This window comes from Sminthopsis crassicaudata, chromosome X, assembly GCF_048593235.1.
Source record: "Sminthopsis crassicaudata isolate SCR6 chromosome X, ASM4859323v1, whole genome shotgun sequence".
NCBI classification, from domain to species: Eukaryota; Metazoa; Chordata; class Mammalia; order Dasyuromorphia; family Dasyuridae; genus Sminthopsis; species Sminthopsis crassicaudata.
This window is the reverse complement of record NC_133623.1, coordinates 31,822,725-31,844,559: the sequence shown is the minus strand read 5'-3', so window position 1 is coordinate 31,844,559 and position 21,835 is coordinate 31,822,725. Positions and strand designations below refer to the sequence as shown.

Below are 21,835 nucleotides of genomic sequence, written 5' to 3'. Positions count from 1 at the left end.
AGCATAGTTCCGAATTATTTTCTAGAGTGGCTAGACCAATTCACGGTTCTCCCAACCAGGAATATGTGTGCCTGTTTTCTCACAGCCCATCCAGTATTTGTCATTTTTACTAATCTGATGGGTCGGAGGTGGAACCCAATTTGCATTTCCATAATTACTATTGATCTGGAGCATTTTTTTCCTATGTCTGTTGCTAGCTTGGATTTTTTCCTTTAAAAATTCCCTGATCATATCTTTTCACCTTTTATCTAGTGGGAATGATTCTTATTGTTACAAATCTGGATCAGTTGCTTATATACTGAAATAATCAACTTTTTTAATTGATCTAGTTTGTAGTTAATTAATTTTGTGTAAAACATGGTTCTTTATCTCTGAACTTTAAGATCAGAAATTTTGCTGGCTTGTAATGTATTAACTTTAGATGTCCAGTTCTGATGATCGCTTTTCTGTTCTTGTGTAAAGGAAATCTCTTACCCTAAAGGAGGCAGGTAGTCATCAGGGACCCTCATCTAGAATGTTCCTAACACCATGCTATCCTTCAAGGATGTTTTGTTATCCAAAGAAGTCTGATCCACTATCTCTAACCTTGCAGGTGGACTCAAACAATGAAGACTTGTTAGTCAGAGAAGGGAAGGGGGTGGGGGTTGTTGGTAGCCCCTTATTCCCAATTCCCAATCAGTCATGTTGTCCCCTGTGCCTCAGCTCTGTAACCAGTAATATTGCTTTTGCCATTCATGATACTGAGCTCTTTTAACCAATTATAACTTGTTTCCTGCCTATGAAGTCCTCTTCTTTGTTCTGTCCTCCCCAAACTGTAAGAGAGCCAGCCTCCTCACAGGGGTCTTAGCTTTGCTAGGAAAGCCGAGATCTTATTTATTAGTAAATTCTCTCTTTACTAATAAATTGATCATGCTTAGAATTTTGGGCCTCAGTCTACCTTAATTTTAACTGATAAAATACTTTGTATATGAAATCTTTATCAGAAAAACTTGCTGCAAAGATTTTCTTGCAGTTACCCATTTCCCTTCTGATTTTAACTACATTGGTTTTGTTTGTACAAGTTTTAAAAACATTTTTACACAATCCATCTGTCTGTTTTATCTTCTGTGATCCTCTCTGTCATAAATTTTTCCTCTATCTGTAAATTAGAAAGATGAATTCTTCCTTGCTCCTCTTATTTCCTTGTGATATCACCTGTTATAACTAAGTTGTGCTTATTCTGAAGTAATCTTGATAGAGGATGTGAGATATTTGACCTTGGCTTCTTGATAGTGTTTCATTCATTTATGAGTATAGTTCTTGAACATGACCATCTTTAACTTGATCCTGGAGATCCAGAGATTGGAAGCAGATATTTTCTTAAAGCATTTACAAAGCACTTTTGCAGGTCCTTTGATAGAAATCAGTAGGTTCCCAGGCCACATTGCACATGTATAACCCAGTCAAGTATCTTGAACATCTTTGTCATTGGTCACAAGCATTTCTGTGACTACATTTCTCTAAGACCCTCACCAATATAGGAAAAGCCTCACTGCCTCAGAATCTTACTGCTTTTGGCCAAAGGTGGTTATGTGTCTTATAGAACTGGGATCTTCAAAATTAACTATGAAAATCAATAGAAAACAAAATTAAGGTGAATTTCTGAGTGTAAGAAAAGGTAATATGTTAGAGTTTGTTACAGAGAATCTGTTCCATGAGTCATGTGACCAATCTACTGGTAACGAGCTAAAAATCAAAGAATGTTAGAGCTGTGGTGGAACTCAAAAATCGCTCAGTCCAACCTCTTAATTTTACAGATGAGGAAGCTGCGACCCAAAGAGTTAAATGCTTTGCCCAAGGTTGCACAGCTGAATAAATAGTACATCACTGTCTGTTTGTTTTTTCAACTTTTGTACATGGCACAGAAAAAAAGAGCTCTGGATTAAAAGTCAGAGGGTTCAAATTCTGGCAGTATCATACTAGCTATGTGGTATTGAATGAATCACAACTTCTCTGGGCTTCATTTTCCTTTTTATAAAATGAGATGGTTCGTTAGATGACCTCCATGGTCCTGTTCAACTCTGAATATTTGATCCTGTGATATAGTCTGGCATAGCTTTGAGGGTTTATTTTATTTTATTTTTTAGGAAAGTAGTGTGGTTAGATCTAGTTTTTATATACATATTTGTCATGGACAGTAAATACTTCATCTCTTCTCTTACTGTTTTCAAGTAGATACTAATTAAAGTGACCCCCCCAGAAAACTTCTGACATAGTTCTGGGTACTTGGGGCCAAATAAAAGGTAGTATACTAAGAAGTTCTCTGTTAAGAATTCTACAAGAACAGGTACACAGGACGAGTCTAATATCTGCTTTTAATCATGGGAATGGCACACTTCAGAGGAGAGTGGTTGAAAGACCTATTTCAGTGCTGAAAAAGGTGAGGTCAGCTATATCAGGATTACTTTTGCTTATTCTAATTAATAAAACTTTTGAAATAGCTGCACTTAAAATCTGACTTGGGGACGCAGTGTGTTAATAGATGAAGTAGCCAGAGCTTATACAAGCCATGAGCTATTAGTTCTTGGGGAAAGACTAGACTAGCACTTGAAGCAGTCTCTGGTAGTTATAAACAATCCTTGCAGTTTTGCAGTTGGACAGACATCATTTTGACAGAACACAGCCTAATGAGATTGTCTGTAGGTTAGAAACATAATCTCATAGTAAGAGAATTTATACACTATTCTTTTCCGTAAGTGGAGAATGTTCTTTTTCATTTAGAATAAAATCTACTGTGATGGGTCAGAAGAAAAGTGTATAAGATGAAACAAATGAACAGTCTTAGTTCTGATAGTTGTTATTTTATTTTTTGAAAAAGCTAAAAGCCACAAAAAAGTAGAAATGAATAGTGATACATCACAGAATGTTTTCAAAACTAGTGGAAATATTAATACCTTTTCCCTACTTTTCCAAATTGCTTTTATTGGCGAGAAAAAAATATTAAGGTTTATTTGAAAATTGCTTGCCATCTAAAGTGGCCTGAAAATGTGAAAGCCTTTGTTTCACAAAGCATTATGTAACCTAAGTACTGCAAATCAGCCTAAGCTCATACAGTAAATTATAGGTTAACAGGCATTTAAATTATAAATGGAACTCTCATTTAATTGACTTTTTTTTTCAAGGATAGAAACCCCAAGCTCAGGAAAAGACAACCTCAGATGTGACCTGAAATTCTTTGATGCTCAATCTAAAAGTTGAGACAAAAGAAAAACCTTCAGAAATCACCTGGAAAGATTTAACTTCTATTTCAAATTTCATGCTATTCAGAGACTCTAGATATAATAATATTCTTGAATTTCACTTGAAATTCACTGGAAACATAAGAAAAACAAGGGGAAAAATACCTTTATATTTGGCCACAAACAGTTCTCAAGGTAAAATAAAAACATAGCAAATTAAAATTCAGTGCATGTGATTGAAAGAAATACAATCCCCCTTTGCCCATATAGGCATGCCTCTTAAACTGTTGTCCCAACCAACATCCTTTCACAATAACACTATTAATGCGTTACAATCAAGGGCTTCTCTTTAGTCCTCGAGCCAGCCCCAGGAGACCAGCCCAGCTCACCCCTGTTGATCAATTTGAGGTTTTGTTTTTTCTTTGTGTTATTAAATATTGCCAAGCAATGTTAGACACTTAGAAGAGCCAAGCCTTCCCTAGTAGTGGCCCTATTCACAATAAAGAGGCACCAAGTTGATTATTGATTGTTTTCCTTTCTAGAACACAAGAAAGAAGAGAAAAATAATGAAGTTTTAAAAAGCTCTTAGCCCAACTTGTGCAAGTTCAAAGCCACTTCCATTGGTTGTCCAACTCCTTTAGTCTCTTGAAGAAGAGAGGTCAGGAATTTGGCTACCAGAAATCTCCTCCCCCACACTCCTTTCCTTTTTTTCCCATCCTCTAGCTCTGATCATTTACCTTTCCCTTTCTACATGTTGTACTAGAGCTCAGTACTTTCCTGTTGACCTGTTTCTCTAGGGAGATGATTTTTACCTTCCTAAGCTGTGGACTAATTTTTTTTACTGTTTTAGAGAAAAGAAGGACAGGAAAGAGAAGCTTTCATTTTCTCTCTCTCTCTTTCTCTTAGAGAAACAGAAAGGAGGAGGAGGGGGAATGAGAGGGGAAAGGAAGAGGAAAGGAAAGGGGGGAGAAGGGGAGGGAGAAACTGTTTTTCTCCAAAAACAAAGAAGGCAGAGCAAAAGAAAAAGCAAGAGAGTCTTTAAAAAGAGTAACTTGCTCTGTTTCTCTTAGAGAAGTGGAAAGTAACTTTAGAGAGAGAAAGAATAGAAAACATTTCTGTGAGAAAAGCAGATAGGAAAACAAAGAGAAAAAGGAACAACTCTTCCTTTTTTCAGTCAGAGAGTGGGAAAGTTTAACTTTTCCTGTTTCTTATAGAGAAAGAAAAAGAATAGAGAAAAGAGAAAGAAAGAAGAAAGGTGGAAATGAACAGAGATAGAAACCCTTTTGTTTCTCTTTCTCTAAGAGAAACTGAGAAAAGAGGAAAAGAGAATGAAGGAAAGAAGAAAAGGAAGAGGAACCAGGAGGGGAGAGAATCAGTTTCTCTTTATCTCCTTCCTGTTCTCATCCCAGTCTCCTACTCTGATCATTTATCTTCTCTCTCCCACATGTTGTCCTTGGGCCCAGTACTTTTCTGGCAGCTTGTTCCTCTTTCGAGATGGATTCCACCTTCCGTAGCTGTGGACAAATTTTGGTGGTTGAGAAACAATGCCCAGATTCATGAGCCTTGTCATTTCCAGCCAGATCTTCAGCTAGAGGTTAGCAGATTCAAGAGAGAGTTCCTCTTCCCATGATGTCATGAGATTCTCTGCTGCTTGTCTTCTTGCCAGCCTTTAACCCTCTTGACTACCTCAGGGACCCCACTAATGACTTGGGTTGTCAGGTTTCCAAGCTGCAGGTCTGTTTGCATAGCCAAGTAGCTTAGCCTCATTATACTGTACTTTTCAAGGCTTTGTAATGACCCATTTTAAGCTTTTATTTAGTCCAACTTTTGGCTGTCTAATTTATTGATTACATTTTTAAAAAATAATCAATTCCTTGGTCAGATCTTAATCAGATTTTCATATATTGTTTGTTCAATCAATAAATGTAAAAAGCTTCTTTTCTGGTCTTTTGGAAACAGCAAAAATCGCTGGGTTGTAGCAGTCTTCATGCTCTCCTTGCATTTGAAAATATACAGTAGATGGAGCTGCTCCCTTTGAGAAAACTAAACCAATACAATTGAAACTTGTTTTTTATTCTATAATGCAGATTTTATTTAGAGGTCACATTAATCTAAAAAAAAAAAACCAACAACAAGGCACAGCTTTAAAATGCATACTGTATCTCTCCTAAAAATAAATCCTCTGGTACCAACTAACCTGTGAGGAATACACACACACACACACACACACACACACACACACACACACACACACATACACACACACACACACACACACACACACACACAAGAAAATAGTTTTTCAAAGAAAGATTGATTAAATCATTTTCTTGACAAAATTAAACCTGATTAAATAAAACCTATTCTTCTTTTTAAATGTTTTAACTTGAATAAATTTTATAGCATGTTAAACTCTGAAAATTTTCTTGATTTATTTTCTTTTTAAAATCTCTTATATTTCCCGCTATATCTGTTCCCCCCACGCTGACAGAGCCATTCTTTTTTTTTTCATAGTTTTTTTTTTTATTTTGACAAATGTATACATGCAAAGATAGTTTTCAACATTAACCTTTGCTAAAAGCTTGTGTTCCAAATTCTTCTCCCTCCCTCCTTCCCTCATTTTACCCCATCCCAAGACAGCAAATAATCTGATAGATGTTAAATACGTAAAATCCTTTTAAATATATTTCCATATTTGTCATGTGGTACAAGAAAAATCAGAGCAAAAAGGAAAAACTACGAGAAAGAAAAAGTAAACAAAGGTGAAAACAGTATGCTTCAAGCCACGTTCATTCTCCATAGTTCTCTTTCTGGATGTGGATGGCACTTTCTGTTCCAAATCTACTGGAATAGTCTTGAATCACTATATTGCTGAGAAGAGCTAAGTCTGTTTTAGTCGATTGTCACATAATCTTGCTGTTGTTATGTACAATGTTCTCTTGGTTCCGCTCACTTCACTTATCAATTCATGTAAGTCTTTCCAGACTTTTCTGTAAATCATCCTGCTGATCTAGAATAATAATATTCCAAAACATTTGTATATTATAACTTTATCCAGCTGTTCCCCACCTGATGGGCATCTACTCAGTTTCCACTTCCTTGCCATTACAAAAAGGGCTGCTACAAACATTTTTGCACATATGGGTCCCTTTCCCTTCTTTATGATCTTTTTGGGATACAAACCCAGTAGAGACACTGCTGGATCAAAGGTTATGTGCAGGTTGATAGCTCTTTGGGCATAGTTCCAAATTGGAGAGCCATTCTTTGTAACAGAAAAAAGCAGTTCAGCAAAACTAACCAGTACATTGAAAAAGTCAGTGGGATCTATGGCAAATGCTATGGCCATTTTAGTCACTTTCTTAGCGTAATTCCAAATTGCTTTCCAGAATTTTTGGACCAATTCACAATGCAACGATGCATTAGTGTGTCTGTTTTTCTATAATTATCTGTAATCTCCTCTTGCGCTGTGGCTGCCCATTTAAAGGACCCTTACAATTATCCAACATCGTTTCTTTTCTTTTCTTATCTGTGTTAATATTCTGGATATGAGGTAAAACCTTAGAGTTGTTTTTCTTATTAGTGATTTGGAGCAATATTTTTAATATTGCTATTGGTTTGCAGTTCTTTTGAGATGCATGGTAAACTTTTGATTCTTCCTTTATGCCCTAGTTATTTCACTATTCTATTTGTCTGCAAAAAAAAAATGGATATATGATTTTGAGACCTAATAAAATGTTTATCAAATACATGTGTTTCAGATAATACTTTGCAGTGATAGTCATTAAATTTCATGTATGTAGATATGAGTAAAACTTGGGTTTTTTAGGAACGTGCTAGACAATATATACTGTTTCTTGGGAAAAGAACACTTAGGAAGAGGTTACTTTAACAAAGTGGGGAGAATTATTAGCTGCAAGATTTAAATAGTTATTTCTCTGGTATTCAAAATTTTGGTGTCACTTTTTACTCTTTCCTCAACTTTCTACATCCGGTCCATACCTCTCTGATATGCCTAGCATCTGCCCTCCTCTTCTTTCCTATTGCTGCTTAATCAGGTGCTAGATCCATAATTACCACCTAGTTGGACTCTTGAAATAGCTTCTTAATATACTTTCCTTCCATTTTCTCCCCTGATTCATTCTGTCTTTTCTGTTTAAGCTGCCATGTTGCCTTTCCATATGAAGAGATATTTTGCTCAAAGCCCTTCAATGAATCCCTAATATCTACTGAGTAAAATTCAGATTGTTTTTCCTGGAAAATCCAAAATCTTTGATTGGTATTTTATCATACTGTTCCCTTCCACATGCTCAGTCCAAACTGGACTGCTTGCCCTCCCTTATATTTTATGTTTTCTCACCTCCATGCTTTTGCTTACTTTGTTCCCTATGCCTGGAACTTCCTTCCACTCAGCTTGTTAAAGTCTTGTCCATTCCTTAAGTCCAACTTAAGGCTAAGGTTTTTGGGAAGCCTCTCCTGATTCTTCTAGTCAGGGATGAGACCCTACCGTAAATAATGCTTTGCTTATAATACACTCATCTCAGGATCATAGATTGAGAACAAGGAAGAAAAGTCAAATCATATATGCTTCTATAAGCCTATATATATAAGAAAACTCTGACCCGTAGGTTAAATAACCTATCTCTAATCACAGAATTTCAAACTGTGGAGCTGAGATTTGAACTGAGATTTTCTTGACTATGTAGTGAACTCATGTATTATTTGGGACTGTATTTACTTATGTATGTGTCATTTTCTACTAGACTATAAGCTCCATGAGGGCAGGGACCTCATTTAAACATGATCGCATTTTTTCTCTCCCCGACCTCCAACAGAGGTTTTTACAAGTCTTTGTTGCAGTGAATTGGAAAATATATAACATACTAGTTCTGGTTATTATTGATACTTGGGTTTGATACACCAATTCACATGGATGCTTAAATGTTATCTTTTCTGTGAAATCTTCTAGGATGGCTTCAGCATCCACACCTAAATATAACTCCCGCTCCTTGGAGAATGATTCGATTAGGAGGGTAAGTATGGTGTCTCTGCTTGTTTTCATGTTGTGTTTATTAATTAGTTACTTGTATTTTTCTCCTGTTATTATTTGGAAATGAGACAAGCTGGTATGGTGGAGAGAATGGGAATGAAGTCTTAAAGACAGTCTTAAAAACAGGTCTAACATATGTTAACTATTTGATCCTGGACAAGGCTGTTAAATTTACTATGCCTCAGACAATTCTCTAGGATTTAATGACTAAGTCATAGATGACTGTATTGAAGGAAGGAGCTCCCTAAACTGGTGATTTTTTTTGTTTTATACTGAAATAACATATTTTATATTTATGAAGCCCTTTACACTTTTCAAAGCACTTTTTCTTAACTGTTTAGACACTTACCAAAGCCCTGTGAGGTAAGTGAGATGGGTCCTTCAGCCCTTATTTTACAGATGAACATATTGAGACTCAGAAAAGGTTAAGTGATTTGTCAAGAGGGCTGGACCTTGAGTCAGGAGAACCCAAGTTCAAATATGACCTCAGGTACCTCCTAGATAGGGCACTAAGAGGCGCTGAAATGGATAGAACATTGACCTGGGAGTCAGAAAGCCTCATTTTCCTCAGTTCAAATCTGGCCTCAGACACTTCCTAGCTTTGGGACCCTGGCAGGTCACTTAACCTCTGCCTGCCTCAGTTTCCTCATCTGTAAATAGGGACAGTGGTAGTACTTTCCAAACCTTGAAGCTCTTTATTATACTTGTTATAACAGAACAGGGCTAGAATTCAATATCTTTAAACAACATGATATTGGATCAATACTTAATTTACATAGTAACCCAGGGAAACAAACTAATTCTAATGCAGGGCAACTTTAATATACTAAAAAGGAAGTGTCACACACTCCTAAGTACTGCCTGAACCAAAGTAAGTTGCAGTTGCTAAATGCTTAACAGAATCAACAAGAATGTAATCTGACATAGATAAAACAATGACATTTTCTAACTTAGTCATTCAGCGGCCATCAGTGATCCTTGGCATATCTGGATTGAGAAACCTTGTTTCTATTGAGTTTGACACTAGTGTCCTAAAACAGAGGATCCCAGAAGCCTTGGTGCACTTTAACTTTATGATAGATTAAAACTGCACTCAGACTTTTGGGATGCTTTCTATATCCTATTTCATTCAGATCCTAGTTTCTGTTAGCCACATACTTTTACAGATGATCATTAATGCTTTCTCCAACTGGCCCAATCATTTGGTCCTCAAAAGGTCCACAGAACAGTTATGTTTCTCTGTTTCTTCTTAGTGAAATAAAGTATTAACTTCCAGTGTGAGTTTCTCCTTGGTTTCATGATTCATGACTTAGTTTTCTCTCTCTCTGTGTGTGTGTGTGTGTGTGTGTGTGTGTGTGTGTGTGTGTGTGTGTGTGTGGGTGGTGGGGGGGGGGGGGGGCACTGTAGCAAGACATTCCTGGCTTGAAGCTATGTGTAATATTCTCATTAAAATGTGCATTACAAACTTGCTGCAAACAAATTCAATTTAAAGTTTTCTATGGCTGGCCTGTAAACTTGCATCTAATCTGAAAGAAAACAGGTGGTTGGAGCCTCTTCTGGCATTCTCCCACTGAAGCCCCTCTCTGCAGGGGGTCGCCTGAACACTTCTGAAATTCACAGTGAGGCATTTATGGCATTTACACATGAATTAAAGAAATGCAAATTGGAAAATGACCAAAGGGAGGGAGAAGGAAGGGAGAGACTTACATGAAAAGCACCAAAGAGCCCCCCCAAAGCTTGATGGCTTATTAGGTGGGTTCTTGGACTTCATAAGTCACTGGGGAAACTAGGTGAGGATTATTGCTAAATTCCCAGGTCACCAGAGACCATTTTTCCCCCCTTGCATTCACATTATGTGAGTGTGCCAGGTCTTGTATATGAGCTAGAGCTTACTGGAGGAGCTAGCTTGACTTCTTACTCAATTACCTTTGGGAGAAATCATTTTAGCAAACTCTGAAACTTAATATTTATGATGAGCTGGACCTGAAAGAAGGCTGATGTGTCATGCCAGTGAGTTGAGACCACACTGAAATGAAAATTTCCTTCGATCATAAACTGTAAGATTGCTCTGATGAATGTTACATATTGCACGTGGAAAATGTGCCAGAACAGACTTGCCTGTTACGCTTAGGCTAACATTTTTCTGGGAATAAGAGGAAATCTAAAAAGTTTTTTGAAGTATTTTTAATGATTGGCTTTTACTCTTTGCGTCAGAATTGGAAATCAGGTTTTTACTGGCTGGGCAAAACTACTGTCTTTAATTTGAATAATTTATACAAGAAAAGTGGAATCATTTGACGGGCAAAGCCATTTTTTTGAAGAGTATTCCAATATTGTTTTAAAAACAGACCAGCGATTGCATAGCAAGTGACTGTTGATACTAAATATTTCTTATGTTTTTATTTGAGTGTGATTCACTAATTTTGCACTATTATTAATGTTCGTTTTTCTTCCATTTTTTTTTCTTTTTTTAAAAGGTGTATTTCTAGCTCAATTTGTATTTCTGAAATCTAAGGAACCTGTGCTAACCACTATAGTGTTTCTGATTTTCCTGTTTTATTTCAGAGCTCAAGAGATGGGTTCACTCGAGACCTCTGTGAAGAAATTCCTCGACTTCCAGGAGAAACTAGAATTACGGGTAAGGATTGTTAGAAATTGATGCGGTGTCCAGAAATATCAGATGACTCTGATCACTTAGGTCTTATCTTCTAAAGACTAAATTTAGACAAATAGGGCACTTCTATTCAGGGCTGTTAAGAGAGAACTTTATTTCTTTCATTGGCTCTTTGATGTTATATCTATTTCAAGAGCTTTGTGTTAACTTGATTATAATTGCTATTTTTCTGTGCCAAATACAGGATTGTTTAAGAAATTTGGTATTTATCTCTAGAAAGTTCTTTCTCTGAGCTAAAAACTGACTATTTATATGGTAGGTCCAACATAATATTAAGTTATATAGCCTCCAGATTTTTTTTTACTTAATAATTTTTATTATATATATATTTTTTATGATATTATCCCTTGTATTCATTTTTCCAAATTATCCCCCCTCCCTCTATTCCCTCCCCCCGATGACAGGCAATCCCATACATTTTACATGTGTTACAATATAGTCTAGGTACAATACATGTGTGTGAATATCATTTTCTTGTTGCACAATAAACATTAGAATCCGAAGGTACATGCAACCTGGGCAGACAGATATTAGTGCTAACAATTTACATTCACTTCCCAGTGTTTCTTCTCTGAGTGTAGCTACCTCTGTCCATCATTGATCACCTGGAAGTGAGTTGGATCTTCTTTATGTTGAAGATTTCCACTTCCATCAGAATACATCCTCATACAGTATTGTTGTTGAAGTGTACAGTGATCTTCTGGTTCTGCTCATCTCACTCAGCATCAGTTGATTTAAGTCTCTCCAGGCCTCTCTGTATTCCTCCTGTATAGCCTCCAGATTTTAAAATGTAAATATTTCTTTACTTGGCATAGTAAGTATACCTGCTGTAAATATTGATCTCCAAATTATTAAAATAAAAATCTAATATACTTAGCCACGACCTCTAATTAACCCCCAAATTAGAAAGTCAGGGTCTAGAAAGTAGCATTCTAAAAACCTGGTAGGTTTATAGATTAACAAATTGTATTTTGAAACTATCCTGTTTGAAAATGATTTTCCAGATAAGATGTTGCATATCATGTTTATTTCTTTCATGATGATTCAGGCTTAAAAGGATGCTACCTTCTTCATAATGGTCAGATCATTCAAATAGGAGACTACAGGAATATCCATGGGCTTTATCTGAGCCGAGTACTGATACCATAAGGTTTCAGTTCTTATAATATTCCTGTATCAGTTTCATACTCACTCCTATGACATCCTGTGTACTTACTAATTGTGGAAAGTTGTAGGAGGCATTTTTCCCTACTGGGAACTCTTTGGCTAGGGTACTTTTTCTTTATTCTTAAAAATAAATTCTGCTTTTGTTTTTTAACATAATTTACTGTCCACTAATGGCACTCCCTACCCCCATCCTCCACCTGTCCGATTAGAGAAGCCTTATTCTACCCCAAGAGACATTCTTATATCGCATGTGCTCGGCTATTCTGGTAACTTTTTCAACCTTGAAGTAGTAGTATCTTCCTAATTTTTGTCAAAACTTAAAAGTGTTCTACAAGCTATCCACTTAAGAGAAGAGCCTTGTTGGAGGGGGGCCAAGGATCCTGAAGCATAAATTCTAAATAATTTATCATATCATATTGCAAAACATATTAAGTCAACAAGTCAAATCAATATGTAGTGAGTCTGGGCAGTCTCAAGAAATAGTATTCATTGGATGTCCATCAATTGGAGAATGGTTGGGTAAATTGTGGTATATGGAGGTTATGGAATATTATTGCTCTGTAAGAAATGACCAGCAGGAGGAATACAGAGAGGCCTGGAGAGACTTACATCAACTGATGCTGAGTGAAATGAGCAGAACCAGAAGATCACTGTACACTTCAACAACAATACTGTATGAGGATGTATTCTGATGGAAGTGGAAATCTTCAACATAAAGAAGATCCAACTCACTTCCAGTTGATCAATGATGGACAGAAATAACTATACCCAGAGAAGGAACACTGGGAAGCGAATGTAAATTGTTAGCACTACTGTCTATCTACCCAGGTTACTTATACCTTTGGAAGCTAATAATTAATGTGCAACAAAAAAATGGTATTTACACACATATATTGTATCTAGGTTATATTGTAACACATGTAAAATGTATGGGATTACCTGCCATCGGGGGGAGGGAGTGGAGGGAGGGAGGGGATAATTTGGAAAAATGAATTTTAAAAAAAAAAAAAAAGAAATAGTATTCATGGCATGTTAATGCTGAAAAACATTTCATAATTTGAAGGCAATGTAGGAATTGTGTACTTGCTCTTTAGGACACATAACTCTAGCCAGTACTATTCAATACTGAAAAACAAAGTTTCTTAGGTATTGTTTTAAAAGGAAAATTATGGAGATGAAGTCTGAATTGCTGATACCATACATGGGATTAATGAAGTCGTTACAGGATTAGGTCCTTTATGGATCATTACCTTGGCCTAGTCCATGGCCATAATCCATACATACAGAATCTGATGCTTGCGAGGTTGTATTTTTGACTATAAATTTTTAAAAAGTGTGCAACTTGCCACTGAGGGAAAAGCACCACAAAATCTATATCCGTCTTATTGTCATTGTCCCGAGTGAAAGAATACATAATTGTCAATACCTTTTTTAGGAGGCAGGACCTTAAACTTGGTAACACTCTAAGGTTGTTATTTAAGTTACTGTGAAATAATCTTACTAGCTATTACTGGTTTTATGCTTAAGCAGAAAAGAGATATCAATTGTAAAAACTGAAAAGCTATTAAGTTATTCTGTAAATATAGTCAGCCTTCTAATTTATTCTTTATCCTACCACAGACTCAGTCACTATCCTCTATTACGTCTTTTTAGTACTTAAATGCTTAAACCACCATTGTAATATTAAATCAAAGCTCAGCAAGCCCAAATACTTAGATCCTTCCTTGCCTCAGGTGTCTTGATGTCTGTGGGAAAGTTCAATGAGATATTCCTTCTACCCTGAATGTGTCACATACTTATTTATTCTAATGCTTTATGCTTCCTTGGCATGATAATGTAAAAAACATTGCCAGTGTTTACTTTAACCTCTCTAGTTCTTACTTGGATACTTTTTTTTTAATTTCAATAGACAAAGAAGTAATTTATATATGTCCGTTCAATGGCCCCATCAAAGGACGAGTTTATATCACCAATTATCGCTTGTATTTAAGAAGCTTGGAAACGGTAAGTAGAACATAAGAATTTAAAGATGATTGTGAATGATTAAAAATTATACACTTTAATTTTCTTTTGTCATTAGGCTTACTGTGGTTCAAAAATGCATGCTACCCAGTATACTTGCTGCTCAAATATCAATGACTGGATTTATATCAAACAGTATGGAACCTGAAACTTTTACATGGAGGGAATATAGAAATATAGTTTGATGTTTGTAGGGGATAGGGAGCAAATAGTTTAAGAAGATCTAGAATAGGATTTCTTAACCTGGAGTCCATGAACTTGGTTTTAAATATTTTAATATCTGCATTTTTATATAATGTTTCCTTTGTAATACTCATTGTTTTAAGTGTCCTTAGTTTTACTATATTGCTAAAAGTCTCTGTGACACAAAAAAAGGTTAAAAGCCCTTGATCTACAGCGTGTTAACCCTACAAAACAGAGCTTATTAATTGTCTCTTCACCTTTAATTTGTATTCTTTAAAAAAGCATTAGTTGGGTTTGAAACCAGGGTAGCAATGGTTCTAGTTTAGTGTTTTCCATCCTTTTCATACATTGCAAATTTATAAATTTCCAAATTTGCCATTGCATATCAGAGAAAATCTTAATAGTCACCGGTGAAAATTGGTATGGTAGGAGGGGGTGAAGAATGTAAGGAAAAATATATTTGACTAATGACGGTGAAGGAAAAAGGGGGAGAAAGAGAGCAGGGTGGTTGTCACTTGGACTTCATCTGCAGGGCTTTCAGGTGTTATAGCTTGCCAGTGCTCAAAGCAAATGGATGGCAGTAAGAACTTAGTGATGGGAAATTCCAGGGCAAAGCAGGGATGGATGTGTAACATCTTTCAGGAGCTGTCTTAGTGGCAAGTTTTGAATGAGAGAGGAGCAGCCAGAGCAGTGGGGAAATTCTGACTTGCTACTTTCCACATGCTAGTTCTTTAGGACAACATTTACCTCTTTTTAAAGAATTTTTTTTAAGTTTTCATTGATTTTTTTTGGCATACCACCACATTTCTGAATTTATCCCCGTTTTCCCATCCAGTGAAATATCCTTTATAACAAGAATAAAAAGGGGGGCTGGGAAGCAGGTCAGCAAAACCAATCCATTTATCAACTGAATCTGACTATATATGTAATATTCCATACCCATAGTCTCTTACCTCTGGAGAGAATGGAGGGAGATATGCTTTTATTTCTTCTTTGGAGACACTTTTGGTCATTATTTCATAGCATTTGGTTTGTAGATTTGTTTCTTCTTTTTATGTAGCTATTTGTGTATGTTGTATTCTTGGATCTGCTTCTTTCATTTTAGTTTGTGTAAATCATCCCGTGCTTCTCTGAATTCTTTTACAGTCATTTCTTAAATCACAATGATAATTCTATTAGATTCACTTACCACGTTTTGTCAGCCATTCCCCAGTAAATGGGCATCTCCTTTGTTTTTAATACCTTGCTACCACAAAAAGTGCTGCTGCAAATGTTTTGAAATATATTGGGCCTTTCTTTACCTTCTTGGGGCATGTACCTGACTAAGTGATCTATTGGTTCAATATTATGGCATATCTCCTTTTTTTCTTTATGTAAAGTCCATTATCAGACTTTGGGCCTGTATGGCTACCCGAATGGAGACAAACTGCCCAACTCTGTACCTACTACTGCAAAAACCTGAAATTTGCTGGATAATGACCAAAATTTTTAATGGAAAACCATAGTAAAATAATTGTTCACTCAGAGCTACAGAGAAAGTCAGCCAAAAGCCCAGTAAACTCAGTGCTAGTACGTGCAACTTCCCAACTGCAACTAGACCAAATATAAGTATAGCTTGCAGGGTTCTGCATCTGGAAGCAGCAAGAGTGGAAGACTCCCCCAAGAAAATTCTAGAATGGGGATTTTGCTAGCCCTAGGGAATGACAGAGATTATCATGAGATGGCAATTCTCTGGACAGTCCATATGCCACTCGGACTCTAATGATCCCTCGTACTCTGTCCTAAGGCCAATAGAGGACCCTTAAGGTATAGTACTCTGAACTTCAAAGATCTATGATGCACAACCTCAGGAATTAAAAATCATTGTAGGATGCTTCTCAGATTGGCTAAAGTAACAGATTAAAAGATAATGACGAATATTGGAGGGGTTGTGGGAAAAGTGGGACACTGATACATTGTTGGTGGAGTTGTGAACAGATCCAGCCATACTGGAGAGCAATCTGGAACTATGCCCAAAGGTCTATAAAACTGTGCATAACCTTTGCTTCAGAAGTGTTTCTACTGGGCTTATATCCCAAAGAGATCTTAAAGTAGGGAAAGGGACCCACATGTGCAAAAATGTTTGTGGCAGCCCTTTTTATAATAGCAAAAAAACTGGAAACTGAGTGGATGCCCATCAGTTGGAGAATGGCTGAACAAGTTATATTATATGAAGGTTATGGAATATTATTGTTCTGTAAGAAATGACCAGCTGGATGATTTCAGAGAGACCTGGAGAGATTTACAGGAACTGATGCTGAGTGAAATGAGCAGAACCAGGAGAAAAAGAAAATAAATTGGTAAACCTTGCCCAAGTATTGAACTCCCAAAAAACTAGAATAGACCAAATAGAAATCAGTGATTCCATGATTCAACTAGGAATATTAGAAAAATATCAAAAGATTGCCAAAAAATGGCAAACTTGGAAAACAAATCAAGGAGATGTAATGTAAGAATTATAAACTAGGTCAAGAAGAGAGACAACCTAATCATTGAACTGCCTAAAACCATAACCAAAAAAAGTGCCTGGACACTGAATTTCAAGAAATCATGAAATAAAATTGCCTAGATCTATTCAAGTAAGAGGACAAAGTAAAATAGAATCTACTGGTCATTAAGAAATCCAAAAAGGAAAACTTAGCATAATGCTTGGCACATCGTAGATGCTTGATAAATGCTTATTGACTTGAAAATAGAGGATTTCCAAAAATTTCAGATGAAAAGATTAGAGATAAATAGAAAACTTGAAATACACAGGAATCAAGAGAAACATAACAAAAAGTCCTGTATTTCAAGGAATCACGAATGAAAGCTGTACAGATCTATTAGACCCAGGGGACAAAGTAAAGGTAGAAAGAATTCACCAATTATCTGCTGAAAAAAAAAACAGCCCAAAAGGAACAGTCCAGGATTAGCTAAGAACCAGAGTTCCTATATCAATATTAATACTTATATCTATATATCTCTATCTCTATCTCTGTCTCTATATACATATACATATACATACATACATACATATATATATATATATATATATATATATATATATATATATATGTTGCAGACCTCCAGAAAGAAGCAGTTCAGGGACCAAAGAATGAATCAGGATCACATAAGACCTTGCAGCTTCTTTTATAAACCAGAGATAATGCAGTATGATATTCCAAAAGGCAAAAGAGATAGGCTTATAACCAAAAACAACTTGCCTTGCAAGGCTGAGTATACTTTTACAGGGGAAAAAACAGCTCTTTAATAGAATAAACAACTTTCTTGCATTCCTAATTAAAAGACCAGAGTTGAGTGGGAACTTTGAAATGCAAACTCAAGAGAAACCTAGAATGATAATTGGAAAGGACTGTATGATGATGTAGTACTAGCATTCTAATAGGGGGAAAAGAAACAAGTGACCCTTCAGAACTTAAATGTATCTAAAAAGGAAAAATAGTAACAGGGGAAAAACCATAAATAAAACAAACTTCCTGTTCTTGAATGGGAGATTAACAGGAGGAGGGGGGGAGAAGTAGAATCTAGGAGTTTCCTAATTGTTTAAACAGTTTGAAAATGACTGAATGAATTGTGCTATAGAAATATAATGGAACATTATTATGTCATAAGAAATTGTGAAAGAAACAATTTCAGGAAAACTTGGGGTATGGAGTGATGCAGAGTAAACAAAAGCAGGAGAACGTTGTATACAAGGACAACAACATCGTGAAGAAAAATTACTGCAAAAGACTCAAGACCAATCACGTGTGTAATGAAGCATGTTACCCATCCCCTGACCGAAAGGTGATGGAGCAAAGGTATAGAAAGACTTATACATTTTTGGCCATTGCCCCTGTAGACATTCAATTTACTCTTACTATGTTGATATGATGTTGATCTTGAATTGCCCCAGGGGTATAGGCCTAGGCTACCACCTAATTTGTGACCCATGCAGAGCTAGGTTCCATAGTTGCCTCTGGGGTTTATAGAGTACTTTAGGTGAAGATCTAGTTCACACCATAGTATCAGGACTCCTCTGCTGGGGTATCGGTGGTCCTGGGTTGGGGTCAGGGACATCAGTTGGGAAAGACAGGGCTAATTCATTCCTGTGGCATCTCTGGACTTAAAGTAGATACACTGGAGATGGGCTTTGTAGTTGCATTTAGAACCGTGCGGATAATTCCCAAAGCCTCCTTGGCATTCATTAACAATAAAGAATTCTGAAATTCCTTTATTAAGCCATGATCAATTATTCTATCTCTCCCTATCTCTTTTCCCCTTTCCCTACCATTTCCCTTTAACCCCATAAACTTCAATCGTTCCCTATTGCCTTTAGGATCAAACATAATCTCCTTTGGCTTTAAAACTTTTTCTCAACCTAGCTCAATTTCCCTTTTCAATCTCATTATACACTACTCTCTTTCTTTCACACTTCAGTCCCACCAGATTGGCCTTGCTATTCCTCAAACACAGCATGCTGTCTCCAGTGCCATTTTCACTGCTTGCCCTAAGGCCTGGAATGTACTCCCTCTTTACCCCCCACCTCTTAGAATCTTCCCTATTCTTCAAAAATCAGCTCAGATGCCACCTTCTATCTGAAGCCTTCCTGAACCTCCTCTCTTTTCTAAAATTCTCTGATATATTGATAGTTTTTCCTCCCTATATATCTAGAAAGCAGGGACAGAGATTTTTTTATCCATAGTGTTCATCACAGTGCCTCACACATAGTAGGTGCTCAGTAAATGCTTGTGAAGGATTGACTGATTAGCAACTAGTGGCATAGATATTGTGGTTTTCTGGTAGTCCAATGGCACTATACCATTTATGTTCACATTAGCTTAAATCTAATCTTACTCCAAGTCGTCTTTGTAAAAATAAGATCCTTCTAGCTTGTTATATGTTTAATATTATGTGATATAGTATTATATTACACATATATGTTATATGTATATAATTAGACTGTGGATCATATAAATATCTGCTTACTTGAAAAAAGAACTTGAGATGGCTCATAAACTACTAGAAATGCAAAATATTGCTTTAAAGGATAAAATAGAATTTGAAAGAAACAAAGAGAGTATATACTTTCAGGCATCAGAACTGGACATTTTTAAATATTTGGGCAGTCAATATGGCTGTAAACTTTCTGGCTCCTTAGGCAAAGCAAATATATTTGGCTATAGTTTTTGTTTTCTGACAAAAGAATGGATGTAAATTCATTTACAGAGACAGAATTTTTTTCCTGACACTAAAGTCAAACAAATTTATTGTTTGAATTCTTATATGAAGATTATGGAGTAACATAATGAGCAGATACCTTCAGTTGTAGTTTTACAAAAGATAAACAAGTGCTATTCAACTGTCAGATTCTCTTATGGCCTTGCTATGTGCATCATCATATTATAACTTATCAAAAGGATTTGTGCAAGGACTTGAGATACATTGGTTGGCTTTCTATTGATAAAATAGGGATAAAACTTAGAGAAGCTAAGGCCAAATATAAATAATGTGCCCATTGAACTGCAACTTTCAAATATTAAATATCTTAATCTTTGGATAGGTGCCGGATCGTCCAACACATGCCAGTGGCACTTATAACTTACATTGTTCATTGCAGTGAGAGCTCTGAATTTGGTAGCAGTTTCAGGTAGATTTGTGTTCTTTCTCAGATCAACTCTCATCAGCACCAACAAGTAGCTTTAAATCTTCTGAAGATTACCATTTCAATTCATTCTCCTTCTCAACTGAGTTTGGTATCTGTTTTCACTTTGTTTTACGGAAGCAACAGAGAAACCCTAGTGAAGCACTTGGCCATACAACATGTTTAGAAGCATGTGTTATACTCACTTGCTTTCCAGCCTCAAGGTTTGGCTCCTTTAAGAAATGAATATAATAAGATTTTCTATCTCTTGTTTTTTAATGATGACATAGTTATTATTCTTATGAAGTTTTATTTTCTTCTACTCAAAATTATATTCAACTCCTTTACATACTTAATCATATTCATAGCATTTTAGTGCCAGAAGGGACCTTAGAGATCATTTAAATGTTTAATAATATTTAGTCAGAGAGAAGGCAAAGATAATTTTCTTATTCCTAAAATTTCCAGTTTGTCTTTGTAAGTTCATTTAAGCAGAACATAGCACAAACTAGCATTCTTATACTGGTGGACCAGTAGATAATCTGTAATTGCAATTCCCTATACTCAATACCCATTCCTTTAAGTAGGCAGTTGAGCTCAGGCTCGGAAAATAAAAATAAGTATGTCTAGATTTAATCTCCAGAACACATTACTACTCAGATCACCACTGACTCTGGAGCAGCATGGGGCTACATCATAAAGCTATATGCTGGATACTTGGGGAATACAGAGTTGCCATATGGGCCCCTGCTTGTCTTTCTCAGAAAGGTTAGTATCCAAGGCCACACCTAACATAAAGCTAAGGAGAAAATAACAGCAGATAGTATACCACAGGTAGGCCCCGCCTCCCTGGCGGCTTCTCTTAAGCCTAGTTCTTCATGAACCTCTCAAAATATTGGTTGGTTTGACCCTTGTCCAGCAGAACTGACAAGTGTTGGCTTCAGGGTGGGCCTTACTTAAATATTTTACCTTCTCTGACTCATATAGAGAGTCTCTGGTTTGTAGCCCAATTGTTTTCCTCTGCCTTAGTGCAGAAACTAGAAACATGTCTACTCCTTTAGAATCCTTTTTTTCTGTTCTGTCTTGGGTCAGTGTTATTTTGTTTTCTTTAAGTGGTACAAAGAGCATCATAGTTATCTTCTGTAGTTTTTGCTTTTGCATTCTGACATAAATGTTGATGATAGAGTGGTGAATTTTTACTTAGCATGGAAGTATTTTTTCTTAAATAACATTTAGGAAGTTGAGAAATAAAATTGAATATCTAGAAAATTGCATAGAACTCTGTAAATCTCAACATGGCATAGACATTCTTACTGAACCTGCCTGATGTTTTTTCATTTAACAGTAGGCAAAAGTTTCTTTTTTCTTTTGAAATTCATGTGGTAATTTTTCCTTGTGCCATGTAATAACCAGAAAATGTTTCTTTACAAGTATAATCCAAAACACTAATGTTATCTTTGGTAAAGCAGATTGATCTGAACAAATAAAACCTTAGTGTTTGCATTTATTCTTTTACTTCTGAAACTCTTCTATTCTAGGCTTCTATTTCTAGACAGCTATTAAAAGTTGTGTTTAACTTTTATTAAAAAAATATTAGTTTTAATATTCATCCATTTGGCAGATGTTTATTAGGTGCCCTACTGTGAATTTTGCATAATTTAGCTATTTGAAACTGACCATTTAAAAACTTTGCTTTGTGTTCCAAAAAAGGTGATCAATTTGCAAGAAAAAATTGTATAATGCTTCAGTTTTATAAGAAATAGATAGAGGTACTGATTACAAATGAGTCTTTAGAAATATAGGTCATTAATTCTTGATTTTTTTTTCCAAACAGGCTCAGCTACAGATGTGCATTTTCT

The 21,835-nt window shown here is 36.0% G+C and overlaps 1 protein-coding gene across 2 annotated transcripts in view; it reads left to right on the top strand.

The window, feature by feature from the left end:
* Positions 1-21,835, top strand: part of MTM1 (myotubularin 1) — a 95,415-nt gene that overhangs the window by 22,418 nt on the left and 51,162 nt on the right. For both annotated transcript variants that reach the window (XM_074278509.1, XM_074278511.1), the window contains exons 2-4: positions 8,185-8,248; positions 10,831-10,903; positions 14,016-14,110. In XM_074278509.1, the coding sequence (XP_074134610.1) occupies positions 8,186-8,248; positions 10,831-10,903; positions 14,016-14,110 (231 nt within the window). In that variant the 5' untranslated portion in view covers position 8,185. The remainder of the gene's footprint in view (positions 1-8,184; positions 8,249-10,830; positions 10,904-14,015; positions 14,111-21,835) is intronic.